At 54.5% G+C, this 17,140-nt stretch overlaps 1 protein-coding gene across 2 annotated transcripts in view; it reads left to right on the forward strand.

The window, feature by feature from the left end:
• Positions 1–17,140, forward strand: part of GALNT2 (polypeptide N-acetylgalactosaminyltransferase 2) — a 169,248-nt gene that overhangs the window by 18,424 nt on the left and 133,684 nt on the right. Inside the window, exon 2 of one of the 2 annotated variants that reach the window (XM_074316434.1) lies at positions 1,378–1,684. The exons of the other annotated variant lie outside the window; for it this stretch is intronic. Within the exon in view, the coding sequence (XP_074172535.1) occupies positions 1,646–1,684 (39 nt within the window). The 5' untranslated portion in view covers positions 1,378–1,645. The remainder of the gene's footprint in view (positions 1–1,377; positions 1,685–17,140) is intronic. 2 annotated transcript variants of the gene reach the window in all.

The raw sequence follows: 17,140 nt of genomic DNA on the forward strand, positions 1-17,140 counted from the left end.
AGTGTTTCCGGTCTGTACTCAGTCCGCCTCTCCACACGGCTCTGCACTAGGCACTGTGGTCCCTGTTTGTGGAGCAGGAGTTTGAGACCCAAGAGCAGCCGAATAGGGCTCCAGTCCCCACGCCTCTTAGCAGGTCTGCTGACCCAAGATTGTGTCCTGGTGGCCAGAGCGAACAGGAAACATGCTGGGTCACACCCTTCTCATTTGCTGATAAAATGCAGCATTTCCTAATGAAGGAGAAACATTTTGTTAGCCTTCACTCTTGCTAAGAATCCAATGGACTTTCATTTAAAGGTCACCGAACATCATAATGAATAGTGTCAGGTGGAGGAAAATGTCAACAACCAAATGCAGGGATGACATGTGACTGTTTATTTAAATCTGTCTCTGAAGCTGAAGCGGAGATTTCACACAGGAAATCATCGTGTGAAGCCCTTTCTGTGAGAGCATTTCTTGGCCAAGTAAACTTGGGCAGGGCGCTTCATCTCTCGAAGCCTTAGCTTCGTCATTTATTAAATGGGGGTAATAATAACATTACTGTTCTTTTGGTTTAAAGTCGCACACTTCCCCAAACATCTGGAGATCTTATGTTCAAAGGAATCTATGTAGTACGACTAAAAACGATCAAAAGAGAACTATGTGGTGAGAGCCAGACAATTCGGGGAACGGAGATGCAGAGCGAGCCCTGTCGCATGCCTCCCTGTCTGCTTTTGAGCCCCCACAGGTCTGCTGGCGGCTGGGGAGGCCCCCCTTCCTACACACGGAAGCTGACCTGTGTCGAGGGTGCCCGCAGCTCGCACTGTGGTGACAGGGACGCAGGTAGAGCTCTCATCATGGGGCTCGAGTCATCTGTAGTTCGTGGTCCCTGCGTTTCTGGGGCCATCACAAAGCAGCCCCTCGCTCCAGATATTGTGGTTCACAAATTGTCCCCCATCTTTCGTCTCTCATAGGCAGAGACAGAGTAAGTGACATCAGACAGCCGGCCACTTAGAGCCTGGCTTCTCCCACATCCAGCCAGCAGAGAACCGGTGCAGAATGTGGTAATGGTCAGCAGACCCTGTGGTTGGTGACTGTCCTTTCTGTGACCTTCCAGTGGGGAATAAAAGTGGTGACCCGAGGAATGGCTGCCCCACGCACTCTTCCTAGCACTTGGTCTGTTAACCCACTTAATCCCTGGAAAACCCCTAGGAAGCATTCTTATCCCCATTTTATGCATGAAGAGACTGTTGGCTAAAGAGAGCTTCGATTTACCTCCAGTGACAAACGTGGCAGTGGTAGTGTTGGAGTTGAGGCCACTCCTGTTGGTTCCTTGGGCCAAGCCCTTAACTGGCAGCCTCTCTGCTCTTCATGTGACGAGTTCCGGTGTCCACTTCTCAGACCAGGGCTGAAGACTTCTGGAGTGAATGACGTCCGAGGAGACGGGTCTCCAGGTTCCTGTGGTGGTAGAGGGACTCCAGCGACGTGCCAGAAGTTTCTCCTCCGTGGACACCACTTCTGCCCCGGATGCTGGAGTGACTGCCCCATGTTGAATCCAGGCAGGCCTGCTGGCTTCCTTGACCTGTGGATGTGACACTGGGCTGTTACAGGCCCAGCCTTGCTCTCCTGGAGCCTAGCGGCCAGGCTGCTCTGCTAGAGAAGCAGGTACATGAAGCCTTCCTGGAGGACTAGACTCAGCAAGAGGCAGGTGAGAGGGGCCCTGCCCACTGCCAGGTACCTGAACACTGAGGGAGCTGATGCCCACTGCCTTTGGGGGTGGCCCGTATGCAGGAGGGTGACTGCCACAGCAAGCCAGGGGCCACGTGCCTGTCAGGTCGGCCCCATCCTTATCTCGGGGAGCAGTGCTGGCTGCTGCTGGGGTTGCTTTCAGTTTTAAGGACTGGGAACCAGCCAGCATCACTGTGTCTTCTCGCCCTGGACCTGCCAGTATAGGTTCAGCCATGAGAGAAAACATCCCCTTTAAAAAGATTTCAATCACTGAACCAAACATATGAAATATGTACGCATCTGTGATAATTACGACTAAAGAATTCCTTATCAGTGCATTGCAGTCATTTGCTTAAGTGACTTCAGCGTGACACTTGTTAAAATGCATGTCTTGCCATAGGGGACCAGCAGGGGCCAGGGATTAGGAGAAAATGCTGCCTGCTTATTACTGGGGGGATATGCCTGGGGGGCCCCTTGGCAGCCCCTCCTCCTCCCCTCCCTTCCTCCCTCCCTCCCTTCTGACTCCTCCCTCCTCTCCCCTCCCTCCTCCCTTCTGTCCCTTTCCTCCTCTCCCCTCTCTCCCTCCCTCCTGTCCTTTCTCTCCTCTCCCCTCCCTCCTCCCTTCTGTCCCCTCCCTCCCTCTGTTCTCACCTGGACCTCTTCAATGTTTCTGCTCTTGACCCTTATCTGAAAGACTTTTTAATCCATTAGGTAAAGTCTTTCATAATTCATAATTAATTCAGTGTTTCCCACTTCTCCCCTGTAACACTTAGCATCCTGGGGGCACCAGGTTGGGAACTGCTGGCCACGTCAGATCTCCTTAATATCCCTTCATTTATGTCTTCTCGAGGATTGAAGCAGTTTGGTCTGAATTATGTACAATCAAAGGGACCTGAAACCTAGAGGGCGTATTGTCTTTTGATTTAATTTATGCAAAGGCCCAGTTCAGCCTCATTCCCTTCGGCAACAGATGGGAAGACAATTCTGCAGAATGAGTAATTCCTTCATTTCCATCTCAGTGGTTTGTTTAGAGCAAACAGAGTGATTTCCCTCTACCCCCTGAGTCTGCTGCATGACGTGCTCAGCACTGCCTGGAGCTGCGTGCAGCTGGAGGGGTGGGGGGAAGAGAGGCTTGTGGGCTCCGGGCAGGGATCCCTCAGTCACACTACATGCCAGGCTCTTCATTTCTTGAACTAGTGATGGGAACGGTAATACACTCCGTTCTTTGCTCAGGGGACGCCCTTGTTATCATATCGAGGTTATAGTGTTCAGTGTACTAACTATGTCTCTTTACTGTGTTTTCACTTGCTCTTTAAAAATTTAAACATTTTTTTTAAATTCTGGTAAAATATATGTAACATAACAAAATTTGTAATCTTCATCATTTTTAAGTGCACAGCTCAGTGGCATTAAGCCCATTCACACTGCTGTGCAGCCGTCCCCACCACCACACTTTGGGAAGGTTTCTCAGCTTCCCAAACTGCCACTCTGTCCCATTAACCACTAACACCCCAGCCCAGCCCCCAGCCCCTGGCCCCCAACTTCTCCCTTCTGTCCTCTGAGTGTGGCGACTCTAGGGACCTCGTGTGAGTGGCTTACTTCACTCAGCATAATGTCTTCACGGTGCATCCATGTCTAGCCTGTGTCAGAATGTCCTTCCTTTCAAGGTGAGGAATCAGTGTGTGCATAGAGCACCTTTGTTACCCAGTGATCTGCGGATGACGCTTGGGTTGCTTCCACCATTTGGCAATTGTGAATAATGCTGTTCCTTCCATTTTAACATTAAAAATGAAACACTAATCTTTCCTTCATATGTCAGGGAATGTTGAAATATTTTCTAATAGTGGAGAATCATCGTAACATGCATGGTATCATATCAATTATACATTGTATCATTAATACCAAACTGGTGATTTAGGGAAACACATATTTCTGAATCTTTAGGTTTGGCCTCTGTAAAGTAGGTGTTACTAATTCTACTTAGGTTTCAGAGATCAAAAATGAGTTAACATGATGAGTGTACCTTGCAACAAGGTGTATGTAAATGTTAGTAGTTAATAACCAGAACAGATTCTGCATTTTCTTGTCTATATTTATAGTAGGGATTTGGCATAAGGTAGTTCTTGCAGAAGCTTCAGACTGTTTACACTTACTCTTTTTAGGACAGACTTGAACTCCATGGGGTTATTTGTGGGGTCATGAGACTCGAAGGCACACTTACATGTTCTGTAGTTTCTTGGGGTGCTGTGCTCCCACAGATCCCCCTGTCCTGCTGGCCCACGCCTCCCCCCTTCACACTCAGTCTGTTCTTAGCTGCAAGGGCCTTACCTTGGGGTAGCATTCTTTTTAAACTGCGCACACAACTTGTTTCAGCTCAGTGTAGACAGTCTTTATCAGCAGGTATTAAGAATACAAAAGAGTAACACATCCAGCGGGATGAAAAAGGAGGCGGGGCATGGCTCCCCTCCCCCAGGGAGGGCCCTGTAGCCAGGCCAGCAGGGTGGAGCACTTGGCTTGACTGTGGCCACTTTGGGGCCAGCACCCTCTGAAGAACAAGGTCCCAGGCAGGCAGGCCCCTCCCAACACGGGGTGGGAGCAACAGCCTGGAAGGAACATGGCTGTCCCACCCCAGGCCACTTGGTTCCTGCCCACTGCACACCTCAACAGCTCAGGTGTTAGGGGACTAGGCTAAACCTTTCCCTCTCCAAACACAGGCAGCTGCCTCCTGCCTCAGTTTCCCTCCCCCAGTGATTAACCAGGTTGTTTCCACCAGGCCCTCTTAGTGGCCCAGCCTGACCCAAAGTGAGTAGTCCCCATAACAAACCACATGTTAGCCCCCGTGTGGGCCGCAGGCCCTGGGAGCTGCTGGGATTGCTGTGGGCTGGCCCTCGCCAAAAACACCCTTTCTAGACCACAGAAATCAACCCAAGGTCATGGGCATGGAGGCTCTCACCCCAGGCAGCCTATGGATTTGCTATAATCCATTTCCAGGAGGCATTTACTAGTGCATGCTGGGACTGCCCAGGGTGTGGCGTGCAGCCTCAGGGGTCACTCCTGGGGAGCCTGGGAGATTGGCTATGAGTTCCATCGATTCAGCCATTCGTGGCACCCGCCAGGCATGTGACGCGTTCCTGATCCCGACCATGCACAGCACGTCTGCGGGGACGGCGTCTGAGATGTGGCAGCGTCCTCTCACCATAGACACTGGGTTTAGGCCCTGGTGTCACTGTCATCTTGGATGTGGGCATCTGTGCGGAGGCCAGGGACCGACTGCCTGGGCCCTGGCCTGCTGTGGCCCTGAGGCTGAGCACCCTGCCCGGCTTCGTTTTCTCTGCAGCAGCGTTTCGTCCATTCTGCTGATCCCCGTCACGTGCACAGGCCACCCCCTGCTCTGCCGTGGTGACCAGGGTCCCTGAGCCTGGGGTGGGCGGAATGGCGGGGAGGGGCTGCAGCACGCCACGTCCGGTGTCTCTGGGAGTCCAGGGCAGTGAACAAAACACATGCTTAGCCGCCAGTTTCCTGAAACCATTGACATGCAAGTATGTTGCATGGATCTCCAGCTGGTCCACACAGCTTGGGGGCGCTGATGGGACACGGTTCACCCCTCGTCGACGATCTCCACGCATCCAGAGTTGTGATGCTCAGAGATGGGAAGGCCGTTTGGGGGTCGCGTGTGCTACATTGTGACCAGTCAGTACAGCAACTGCCCCGCCCTCGGGCTCCCAGTGGACAGCTTCAGGGTAGTTTGGCCTTTGTTCCTGGAAGGGCACGTCCTCTTCTCCATGTTGTGTTGGTTGCCAGGCAGGCTCACTCAGTCACGCTCCTGGCATCTCGCTTGGCCTGGCTCTGCACATGGGTTTGTGATTCCGGGCAGGAGGGCTCAGTTCTTCCTTTGGGCCCGATGCCTGCAGGAAGCGCCAGTCTGGCTCGCGCCGCTCTCACCTCCTCTCATACTAAGGTGATGGGACCTCTGGCTCTCAGGAACGGCTTTACCTGTGGCGTGGTGTGGCAGACACTGCACGCGTGAATATTTATTAATTAGCACCAGGAGCGAGGGCCAGGCCCATGGCTTACCTGTTCACACATCCAGCTTCTCACAGTCCGTGCGAAGAGTAGGAATTCAACTTACTGTTTGTTCAATGAGCAATTAGAAATGAAGGACCATGTCCTGGAAGTGTTCTCATTTGCCACAACTCCAGGCAGCATCACTGCCTGTTTCTCTGCTGCGCACAGTGGGGACACTGGTACAATGTTTCTGTCCGTTAGTAACAGTCCTGGAGGTGCAGATACTGTTGACCTGATGCTGCAAATGAGCAGCCAGGAGAGCTCAGTAACCCTGTCAAGGTCACCAGGCTCCAGGTTAGAGCACGAAGTTAGAGACGTGTAATTAAAATGCAGGGCTGCCTGGCCCCAGAATCTGTGTGTGTGGGCGCATGTAAGTATGGAGACACACTTAGAAAGTGGGCAACAGACAGGTACATACATATGTGTACACACACCCACACACAAACCCCTGGTGCCTGATGCATTTAGGAAGCGTGTGTGGCGGAAATGTGTGTGTATGTGCACACGTATAATATACATGTAAACACGTGTGTGTATATAATTATATGTGTGTGCATACATGTATAGTTCCCTCCTATTGCACTTCCTAAATGTATCTTACACCAAGGTGTCTCATTGCAATTCTGGTTTTTGCAATAAATACAAGCATTTCCACCCACCTTGTCGTTTCATTCTGTCATGCGGGAGACCCTGCTCGCTGCGCCATTTGTCGTGCGGGGCGGCCTGCGGGGTCTCTGCTCCCACTCCCCACACAAGAACGCAGGATATGGTGAGGCCAAAAAGGAACACCCACGGAGCCATAGGTAGGGGAGTCATACCACTATATTCTCTCTGGCGGCACTATACTCTCACTGGAGGCTGGATCCACACAGTCCCAAACCGCCATCCATGCTTGCCAGCCCAGCCGCCATCTTCTTGCTAGCCCCCATTCTTTCTCTCTTCTCTCTCCTAGCATAGCCACAGCAGTTATATTAGTGGCCAATGGCTCACTGGTTACAGCTGACGGCCAACTAGCCACAGCTGATGGCCATCCAATCACAGTTGATGGCCATTTACTACCAGAGCCAGCACCTATCTATGTGAGGCTGAGAGCCTGGAAACTACTTTCTGGGGCTCTGTCCCCACACCTTCCTTTGAGTGGCTGGGACCCTTTGAACCTTGTGGTCAGCTCCTGCCGGGTTCTCCCTGGACCCTGGTCACTCGTGCGCACATGGCCTCACATCCCCCCGCACCTCAGTACATCGGTGCCGCGTGTGTTTGTTGAACTGAAATTCTGAAGCCTGCCCAGTGTATTCCCACTTGACAAGACACAGCACAGAGGTCTTTTTTAGGCTACTTAAAAGATTCTTGACACAATCTGCATGATGTTTTAGCACATTTTCAGGTCCTGCTCTGCCAAGCTCTGGGCTAGGAGTAAATGTTTAATAAACAGCGTAAGGGCGGTGGAGGAAAAACTATGTGGTGAGTGGAACTGTGGGTCCTGTACTCTGACAGGTTGTAGTTTCTGCTTTGTTTGTGTAAGGACTCATGTTCCTGCAAATTTTCCTGTTGCCCTGTGAAACTCGGACTCCTTTCCTGGCTCTGGGCCAAAGGAGCGGTGCTTTGGAAGAAACTCTATAGGAGAGGCTTAGGGGACAGTGTCCTCCTACTGTCCTGTCCCCTCACCAGACAGACGCACAAAACACAGTTGTCGTGACAGTGCTTCCCCTACAGTGAGCCTTCTCTCCATCCCCAAACGCTCCACCTGGTTGACACAGGCACATGGCCTTCCTTGTGTGTGGCTGCACTGTGTGACGTGCAAAGACAGATTGTCTATCAGAGGAGCTAATTTTAGGTGCTGGTAAGCTTTAAGGTCTTACAAGGCTCAAAACTTTATCTCTTCTCTTAGAAGTACTTTTCTCCCCCTGAAAACAAGTTTGACTCTTCCTTTTAAAAAAGGGGGACGAGGCAAAGGACTGGTGCAGGAATGCCGTGTGCGTGGGTGAGTCTGGGAGCCGTGGGGCTCCGGGGAACCTGGCTGCGGGTCGGGGTTCCCCCACTGTCCACACCGGGTTGCAGCTTCTGCTCTACCCAGAGACTGCGGCTGCGATATGAATGAAGTATCTTGGACATTCCAAGTGGATAATTCCCGGTTCAGCATTCCCGCGTTATTGCCACGGGTGTGGTTCTGCAGGTCCCCAAGTCGGGGTCTGAGAAGTATGAGCATTTGCCAGAGCTACCTGGGAATTACTCGTTGATCTGCCACGAGGCTGCTGGGCTTATTTTGACAAGGGCCACGCACTTAGTGTGACTACTCAGGGCAGCTGGTGGCTTTTTCCTAAAGAGAGGACAAAGTCACTCACAGTGTTTTCCATGGGCATTGACGAGAACATGGATCCCATGGGGGTCCCAGCATCTTTGGCCTTGGGGAGCTGGGAAACATCCCAGAGCTGTGGCAGTGGGAGTGCTAAGGGACCTTTCTTGGGGGCAGTGGAGGGAGGGGTTGCAGGAGAAGGGTGGAGAATACTTAGCAGTAGTGTGGAGAAGGCTGCTATCTGGGGACACCCTTTGTGAGGCAAGGAGAAGTGACATTTTGCTTTTCGTAGGTCATGGAAGCTGAGAGCCGGCTCCAAGATGGCCCTGAGGTTGTGTCTAGAACACGGCACTTTGCGTAAAGGGAGCCTTACACCCAAGTCGTTTGCTTTTGAAGAAATTGAACAGCCTGTGCCTCTTCCTAAATGAGGCTGTCCAGAAAAGCAGATAGAGAGACCTGTCCTTTATGTTTTAATAATTGTTCCTTAGGTTCAAGGAGTCCAGAATCCTCTTAATAGATTTTAATAACATTCGTGGGACCTCAGTTTGCACATCGCAAGCCCTTTGGTGTGGCTTTGAGTCCCTTCTCCGTGGTTTGTTTTGTATCCGTAAGGGTCGGTGCTGTTGTGCAGAGGTGCTGATTCTTCACGCAAGACTCGCGACCGGGTTGAGCAGGGAGAGGCTTCTCACACCCGCCTTCCCTTTGGATGAACACACAAGCCTGAGCCAGGTCCCTGCTTCAGCCTTGGCTGGGAAGAATTCCGGGCCCCTTTTCTCCTGCTCGCCTGGGGGCAGGTTTGTGGGCTGCAGGGATGTCCACAGCGTGAGGCTCTCCCAGGAGAAAGGCTTCTCGCAGGATTTTGTGTGCACTCTAAGGAGAGGAGAAGGTGGCTTTAAAAAACAACGAAAACAACCCCAAAGCAGGAATTATACTGTAGGCACTGTCGCAGTCAGCCCTGATTTTGGCCTCGATTCTGGAACAAGTCAGCTGGTTTAGGCCAACCGCTTGTTAGGCAATGGGTTGTTATTCATTCCTCCTTCCTCCAGTCAGTTACTGGGCCAGACTTGCTCCTGCCTGACCTTTGGCCTGGCCAGTGTTTGCTCAGTGTCTCGGGCAGCAGTCCTCTCTCAGGTGTGGGGGGTAGGGACTTCCCCCACTGAGCAGTACTCGGCTTAATTAACTGATTGAGGCCAGCAGTGCTTGTGTCCTTACCACCGCACTGGACTAGGCGGTGCTGCAAGCAGCTGCACTTGCCCTCTAACCACCCAGGGCCCTAAGCATCTCTTCTGGTGCGCTCCAGAGTGGCAGGGGCTGGGAAGTGCTGCGGGAGTGGGGTGGACTCTGGCTGGGTCTGGCACAGGCCCTTTCACCCAGTGTCTCCTGCTGCTTTCCCCAAAGCTTAATGGAATCACCGTCCAAAAAAGCTGAAATGCTATCTTCTGGGGGATTTGGGCACAGAGGCCTGGAATCCCTTTCCTCTTGTGGTGAATAGGTTATCAGAACCAGCTGGGAGGCGGGGGGGGGGGAGGGGTGCGCCGAGGGCCGTGGCTGTCATTTTAGCTTGACGGACTGCTGTCTCCGCCCCCTGGCTCTCTAGCATCTGAAATCAGACGCTTTAGAACCGCTGCCCAGTTGGATGCCTTGAGTCATAAAACAAATGGGATGTGCCGAGTGGGGTGGGGGGAGGCACCCGGCAGCTGGAGCTGCTCTGTGCTGGCCGCCCACTGAGGCTCTCCTGTCTTAACAGGCTTCAGAAATCTCGGCTGCGTCCCTCACCGGCCTTGGAGTCCCGTCCTTTTCCCTGCTGCTTCCCAATGGAAATGATTCCCAGTAGTAACCTGAGGAGCAAGGTCTGCGTTCCTGCCCAAAGATGTGCCCTGAGCAGTGATTGGCCCATCATCATCACTTGTCCTCGCTGCTCATTGAGCAAATAAAGTGACAGGAGGAAGCCCCTGCAGCACTTGGGGCTCTGCCAGGCTGAGTCACCGCTGACTTAGGGAAATGCCACACAGGATGCTTTTAGTTCCCCATCTAAATGGAAGTTTGCAACTGCATGCCCAGAAAGTGGAGCAGCATCGGGGAAAGCGCAGCAGATCCTGGGTGGGTGCTGTGTGTTCACAGCCTTCAGCTCTGCTCAGTCGCTTCTCACTGACGGGGGACTGATACCAGAGCTTAGGGGAGAAGAGGCCTGGGGGCCACTGGGCGGGCAGATCCATCTGCTGGCCTGTGCCGGCTCCCCCACTGGACAGGCGTGTGGGGCATGGAGACACCCTCACTCTCAGCATGGCAGGGTGGGTGTGGGGACAGAGCCAGGAGAGCAGTTTCCAGGCTCTCGGCCTCATGTGGAAAGGTACTGGCTTGGTTATTTGATGGCCATCCGCTGTTACCAGTTAGCCATTAGCCACTAATATAACTGTCGTGGCTACGCCTGTGGGTTGGTTGGTTGGCAGAGTAGCAGACAGCAGGTTGCCGATAGTGTGGCTCCTGCTTCCTGTGTCTCCAACCCAGCCGCCAGCGAGACAATAGTGGTATGACTCCCCTACCTATGGCTCCGTGGGTGTTCCTTTTCGGCCTCACCATGTCCTGTGTTCCTATGTGGGGAGCGGGAGCTGAGACCCCGCATGGCAGTGGGGCATGTGAGAGCAGGCGTGGGAGGCAGGAGTCCTCTGTGATCTGTCCCTTTCAGAGTGGAGGGTTTATGTGACATGTCACCCGAGGAGCTTTGACAAGCGTCCCAGGTCCCTGGGGTCCTACTCTGTCTCACTGATTCTAAAATGTATGTCCTCTGCTCACACGTTAAGGTCTCCGAAGTCAGGACGTGTCACACACTGGGTGGTGCTTCGTGGCTTCATGGTAGCATCTTCCTTCCTGAGTGTAACGTGAGGTGCACGCACGCCTGGCAGTCGGTGGCGTCTTAGGTTCCGTGGCCCTTGTTGTCTTTGCTTGTGCTCTGTGGGAACACAGCCTTTCTGGTCCACCTTGGCCCTCGTGGTCAGCACGGACAAAGTGTGCGAGTGACAGCAATAGCACACGGAAGGGTGCTGTCACTGACCTGCACTTGTGTTCACACTGGGACACCAGCACCCCTGGACAGGCCGAAGGACTTGTTCTGCTTGGTCCGCTGGTAGTTGACAGACCTGGCTCCGTGTCCTGTCAGCACACACTGTCTCCCGGCTCTCCCCGCACCCCAGGAGTGGTCGGAGCGAAACCAGTGAAGGCGAGTCCCTTTAGTTCAGTGTTTGAACCTGACTTTGTAGAAGCCCCGTGAGCAGGGCATGGTGGCTCGTGGCCCCGGGTCTGTGCGCTACAGTCATCGTCTGCTGTTCCCTGACCTTTCAAGATAGCAGTTCTGTTCTCTTCAGGGATGAGCCGTGGGTCTCCGGGCAGTAGGTCTGCCGTCTGTGGGACATTGGCCATGGCTGTGGAGGAGGGAGTTCCATCACCCAGAGTTCCGTGTGCAGAGTGGCCCTGGGTGGAGATGGTGGGGCTTGCTTCTGGGAGGGAGCGGTGAATCTTTGTGGCTCAGGGGCCTCCCTGGACCCCCAAGGCCCCCTGTCCCTGCAGTTTGCTGGAGCCATTGGTGATTTGGCCTGAAGTGGTGACTTCAGTGCTTTTGCGTTTAGCTTCAGTCCCTGTTCATTTTATTTTCCATCAGAGGCTTTTGGGAAATTGAGATGGGAACAGGGTGATGTCACAGTAAAGAATAATTGCTGAGCATTTATGGGGTGCCAGGCGCTCATGAGAGCACCTTTTGTCAGTTTCTCCTATCATCAGCCCCCATTAGTCATAAGCGGTTGCTGTATGTGCCAGTGTCCTGGGACGGTCCCAGGTGCATCTGCTGCCCCAGTGTGGTGCTGGGCATGCCCACGTGTTCCAGTCGGATGACGACGTGAGAGTGCATGCTGTTGGCATGCATCCTCTCACTTAATCCGCCATAACACACGCCATGAGACATGCCGTGGGAAGGCACTGTTACTCTGCCCCTACTTTCAGTGATAAAGCAGAGACCCAGTGGTCTTGAGACTTGCCCATCGGCCCATTGCAGCCAAATAGCCACCAGGGTCCAGGTGGTCTGAGCCCTGAGCCCAGTGCTCGGGGGTGAACAAAAAGAAGCTGGTCCTGGAAACTAGCCTAAGTATCAGGAAGGGAGTGTGCTCCTCGGCAGGTCTGACCCGTCAGCAGGACGGTGTGGGTGTGAACTCTTCAACTTTGTGGAGAGGTGACTGCAGAACTGGGGGGAAGGATTGGCGATGGCTCAGAGACCGAGGAGCTTGGGGGGCTCCTTCCCCTGAGGAATTGCACCCACAGATGGAGAGGGGACCCCAGTGAGGAAAGTACACATTGCAATAAACCCTGCAGGCAGCGGAAGGCAGGCTTGCGGCCTCCAGAGCCCTCACTCTGAGCCACGTGAAATCGTCTGTGAAGCAATGGGCACAGTCCTGGAAGAGCAATTCTAATCAAACATATGAATCAGTTTGAAATGAACATATTCTAGAAGCGCTTTTCTAACCTTTGTGAAGGTGGAATTTGTCCACGCACCTTATCCTCTGTGGAGGGACTGCAGTGCTGTTTTCTTCTGTGTCGTGCGTGAATGTGAGGGTTCAGCCCACTGCCCCGATGTCACACTGCACTGCCGGACTGGCCTGAGTCAATGCGGGCGCTGCCTAGAGGTTTTCTTAGAAAGGGGGAGTTGGCCAGAGGCCTAGAGAGCAGTGGGCCAGCACCCAGCGCCTGAGCACCCACCTGGCTGTTCCAGCTGCTTTTCCTGCCCAGAAGGCACAAGGCAGAAGGGCAGCTGGGGGAGCTGCTGCAGCAGCCGTGACAGGCTAATGCGGGCTCCCCACGGGGCTGTGGCAGGGGTTTAGGGGCTCCAGCACCCTGGAGGGCAGCCTGCCACCTGCACGGGTTTGCGTGCTCAGTCCCTCTGCGATGGGTGTCTGTCGGGCCCAGGGCTGCTCCCGGGTTCTCTGTTCTGGCTGGGAGGGTGGCCATTTCAGCCAGGACTCTGGCTGCAGCGCTGGGAGCCCCCAACATCTGTAAAGTTTAGACACTGTTGAAATGGGGCAGGCGGATGCTGCTCAGGTTTGACACCAAATGGTTGGTGACAGAGACCCTGCTTATCAAAGGACCACTCTTTACTTTCAGGGCTGTGCATGTGATTGGCAGCTCATTTGTCAGGATCCCTCAGAAACCAACCAGTGTTTATTAAAAGATTGTGCCGGGCTCTGGGAGGTGCAAGGAAAGAATAAGACACGCCAGGACCTTGTTCACCTATAAGGAACGAGGAGTGGCTAAGCTTGAGCCTCGCTCTCCGGAAGGCCTGACACTGGTCAGGCCTCATCCAGGCCCAGAATCTCTTGGGGGCGGGCAGGCGCCAGCAGCCAAGGTTAACAACCATGGTTCTCGGATGGCCGGCCCCCTGCTACCACCACGGCTTTTCCAGTATCTCTTGTAACCTTGGTTACTTTCTCCCTGATGTCATCATCCACCTGGTTCTTTTCCATCCCAGGAATTTGCAGGACAGGGAGAACCTCGTCACTCAGTGACCTCAGACTTTGGATGGTGAGGGGTGGCACGCGGAGGGCCGCTCCCATGTGGGCAGCTGGGCAGGAAGCGCTGCACCGCGTGCAAGACCCACACCCTGGTGGCCTCTCCCAGTTACTGCGGTGCACGTCTTGGAGTCCACTGCTCAGATCTGAGCACACGTCTCTGCTTCTCTGCTTCTGGTTGCACAGCCGGCGCCCAGCTGGGTATTTTGACAGAGGGCCATGCAGCCCAATGAGCTCCTCCTGTCCACGTCCTGTTTTCCTCTCTGAAGACCCCGTTCTTCCCCAGTTGGCCCCTGCCCACCATCCACAGGCCGGGGGGAGCCCAGCCGCAGTGCTGGGTGTGGGGGAGGTCCTCCTATCCCCAATGAACCATAAACCAAGCACAGTGCTTCTGGCACACAGCGTTCGCCCAGCCAGTTTTTTGACTGGCAGAATATGCCAGAGAAGTCTAGTGCTTCACAGATGTGAAGTTGGGGTCCACGGAATGAAAACCCACAGCACGATGGGGGCTGTGGGTGCCCCCACCAGATGTGGCGGGGCAGGTGGGTGAGGTAGGTGACCGCTGGGAATGGCCACTTGGTGTTAACCGAAGACTGGGAGTTGGTTTCAGGAGGTTTCTCGGCCACAAGTGCCCTGCGGTGTGTTGAGAACTGCCCCTCGACTCCTAGGCTCTTGGACCTGTCATCTATCGGTGACATTTGTGTGAAGGACAGTGTCTTAGGAGCACTGTGAAGTCACATGTTGAAGCTTTGCTGTGTGTCTCCAACACCCGGGCTGGCACTCCTGGGCACGCTTGGACCACACAGACTATTTCCCTGGTTAATCACGGGCTAGGAGAGGGATCAAGAAAACCACTCTGGGCCGTCCTCTAGGCGGCCTTGTCAAGGTGTCCTCTGTGCTGTCCAGCAGTGGCTGTCATGAGAGGAGGGGCCGCGGAGGGTGGCAGGGGAGGAGTGTTCGCTTTGGAGAGTTAGGAGGAGAAAAGCTGGCCAGGGTGCCTGGGGGAGGGCATTTCTGAGGCCACAGGGTACCTGGACTTGTTGGTACTGAGGGATTGCAGGAGGCCTGGAAGGAGGTGACACGGCCTGACATTGGGGCAAGAGTGCACTGGAGAAGAGCCCAGAGGGCTGCCCCAGGACACAGGGTGAGGGTAGGAGGGCAGTGGGGTCCGTAGGCAGGGAGCCCTGACTCGGGCACGTTCACGCCACCCGTGTGCCCGTCTCTCCCGGACATGGGTGTTTCCTGCCCCAGGAACAAAGATGTTGAGCAGGACGGAATGTGCAGCGTGTGCCCGTCACGGAGGGCCAGAGCCAGGGCCCCCCAGCGCCTCACGAGCAGGCGCGGAGCGGCCGGAGTATGGCCCCTGGGCCGGGCCGCAGCCCTGTCAGGTGGGGTGCTTGGCCTCTGCCGTTGGTTCTGCTCCCACACAGTCGGGCTGACCAGAGGCCTGTGAGGATGGGGGAGCATGTGTTCTGAAACACGTAGAGCACATGTGGCCATCGGGATGACCATGAGCTGCTGCCGCCGCTGTGCTGTCGTGTTTCCTGTTTGGTTGGTACACTTTCTCTGCCTGCACCCGGAGGGTCCCTCTCAGCTGTGCTTTTCTGTGGTTTCTTTATATTACTTTTTCGTCCACTGCAGCTTTCTCAAGGGACATGACTGGTTTAGGTGAGACGGGGATGCAGGTGTGTTGTGTGCCTGACCTTGGACGACCGGACAGGCTGCAGGCATCGTCCCTGTGGGCAGCTCCTGCAGACCCTGGGGGCCGGTGTTGGGGGGCTGCTCTTCTGCAGGTGGGAAGCGGTCTGCGGGTGGAGGCCCGTAGGATGAGCCTGAGGTATCGGCTGTTCCTGACTTGTGGGAATATGTGCATCTGTGCGTGTGAGTGTGTGTACATGTATGTGTACCTGGGTACACATGCATGTACCTGTGTTTCGGTGTGTACACGTGTGTACCTGTGGTATGTGCACACAATGTGCCTATATGTGTACATGTTTACCTATGCATGTGTGTGTGCATGCCTGGGCGTATGTACATACCTGTGCCTGTGCACACACGTGCATCCATGTGTGTACACATGTTCACCTGTGCATGTGAGTATATGTGCCTGGGTGCATGTGTGTACACACGTGTGCCTCTTTGTGGAGGCGTGGGGTACCTGCGTGTATGTTCCCAGGTGAGTCTTCCCTACTTGGGTTCTGACAATGACTCTCCAGGGCAGTATCCCAAGCACCGCGCCCTCAGGGACAGGAACCCAGGTGGCTTTTTCTTGCCAGTTGAAATCATCAGGTTTGTTTCAGAGTTTTAACTTATAATTTTCACTCTTATAAATCCCAGCTCTTGAGTGGAAACAAATTTGCTCTTATTCTCACTTTGATTAGCTTGCGGCATTAAATTAATTGTCAGGTTGCCTGGAACCAAAACCTCTTAAAATGAAAACTGTTTCACTCGAAAATTCACGCAAGATCGAAAGCGGAAGATGGTCTCATTGAGGAAAGAGAAAATTATCCTGAATGCAGACTCTGGAGCTTAGGACCTGAACCCTGGTGCAGAGTGCAATTACGTGGGGGGAGCCAGCGGACTCGCAGCCGCAGCCTCCGCTTTCCTGAGGTTGCTGACGTACCTTCTCTTCGAAGCTCCTCTTGGCTCCGAGAAGAGCGGCCCGTGGCAGGTGGGCTCAGGCAGAGAAGGGTGTTCGAAGGGGATGGGGGCATCTCACGGGACTGAGAGCGGCAAGGCCATGTGGCCTCAGGAGGCTAGGACAGAACCAGGGCCTGGAAATGGCCCAGACCATGAACTGGGTCACAACCTGACCACGGCGGCCACCCCAGGTCCCAGCTGTGTGGCTCTAGGCCTGGCGCCTGACCTCCCCTCTCTGCACAGGGATTTTCTCGGTCTCGGGGCTCCTGCGTCTGCTTGTCGTGGGCTCAGCTGCCCCACCTGCACCGCCTTGGAGGAAACGACCGGCTCAGCTTAGCTTGGGTGCCCACTCCCCATGCACTGGAGGGGTGTGGCATGCAGCCTGTGTGCCTGGGCGGGCACCTCCTAAAGGAGGCACAGTGTCTGAAGGTGGCAGGAAGGTGCCAGGGGTGTGTGCGTTTAAGGCTGTGTCTGAAGCATGTGCGCTGCTTTTGGTGTCCTGGAGTCCGAGGGGTCAGAAAGCATCTGGTTTCCACCTGCTTCAGAGCCATCCCCTGCCTGCACTGACGGCGTGCACGTGGCGGTGAGGGACGGCACTGCTGGCAGGGCCTTGGTGCGCACAGTCTGCTCGGAGGGCACTGCCCACCACTCTTCCCGTGCTCTCTTGTGGTTTGTTCTTTTCCAGGTGGCTTCAGCAAAAGCCTTCCCTCTTGTTTCTTGGTGCGAGGATGGTGAAGGAGAGAAGCGTGGCTGTGCTGCATCTTCGTGGGCTCGCCCGGGGAGCGGGTGGCACTGGGAGGTCCAGGTCTGGCTGCGGTCTGCTCTTGTGCTGCCAGCCAGGCTCACACCGAGAAGCATCTTCCCAGTAGAACAGAACAGAACAGAACAG

This window comes from Rhinolophus sinicus, linkage group LG12, assembly GCF_036562045.2.
Source record: "Rhinolophus sinicus isolate RSC01 linkage group LG12, ASM3656204v1, whole genome shotgun sequence".
NCBI classification, from domain to species: domain Eukaryota; kingdom Metazoa; phylum Chordata; class Mammalia; order Chiroptera; family Rhinolophidae; genus Rhinolophus; species Rhinolophus sinicus.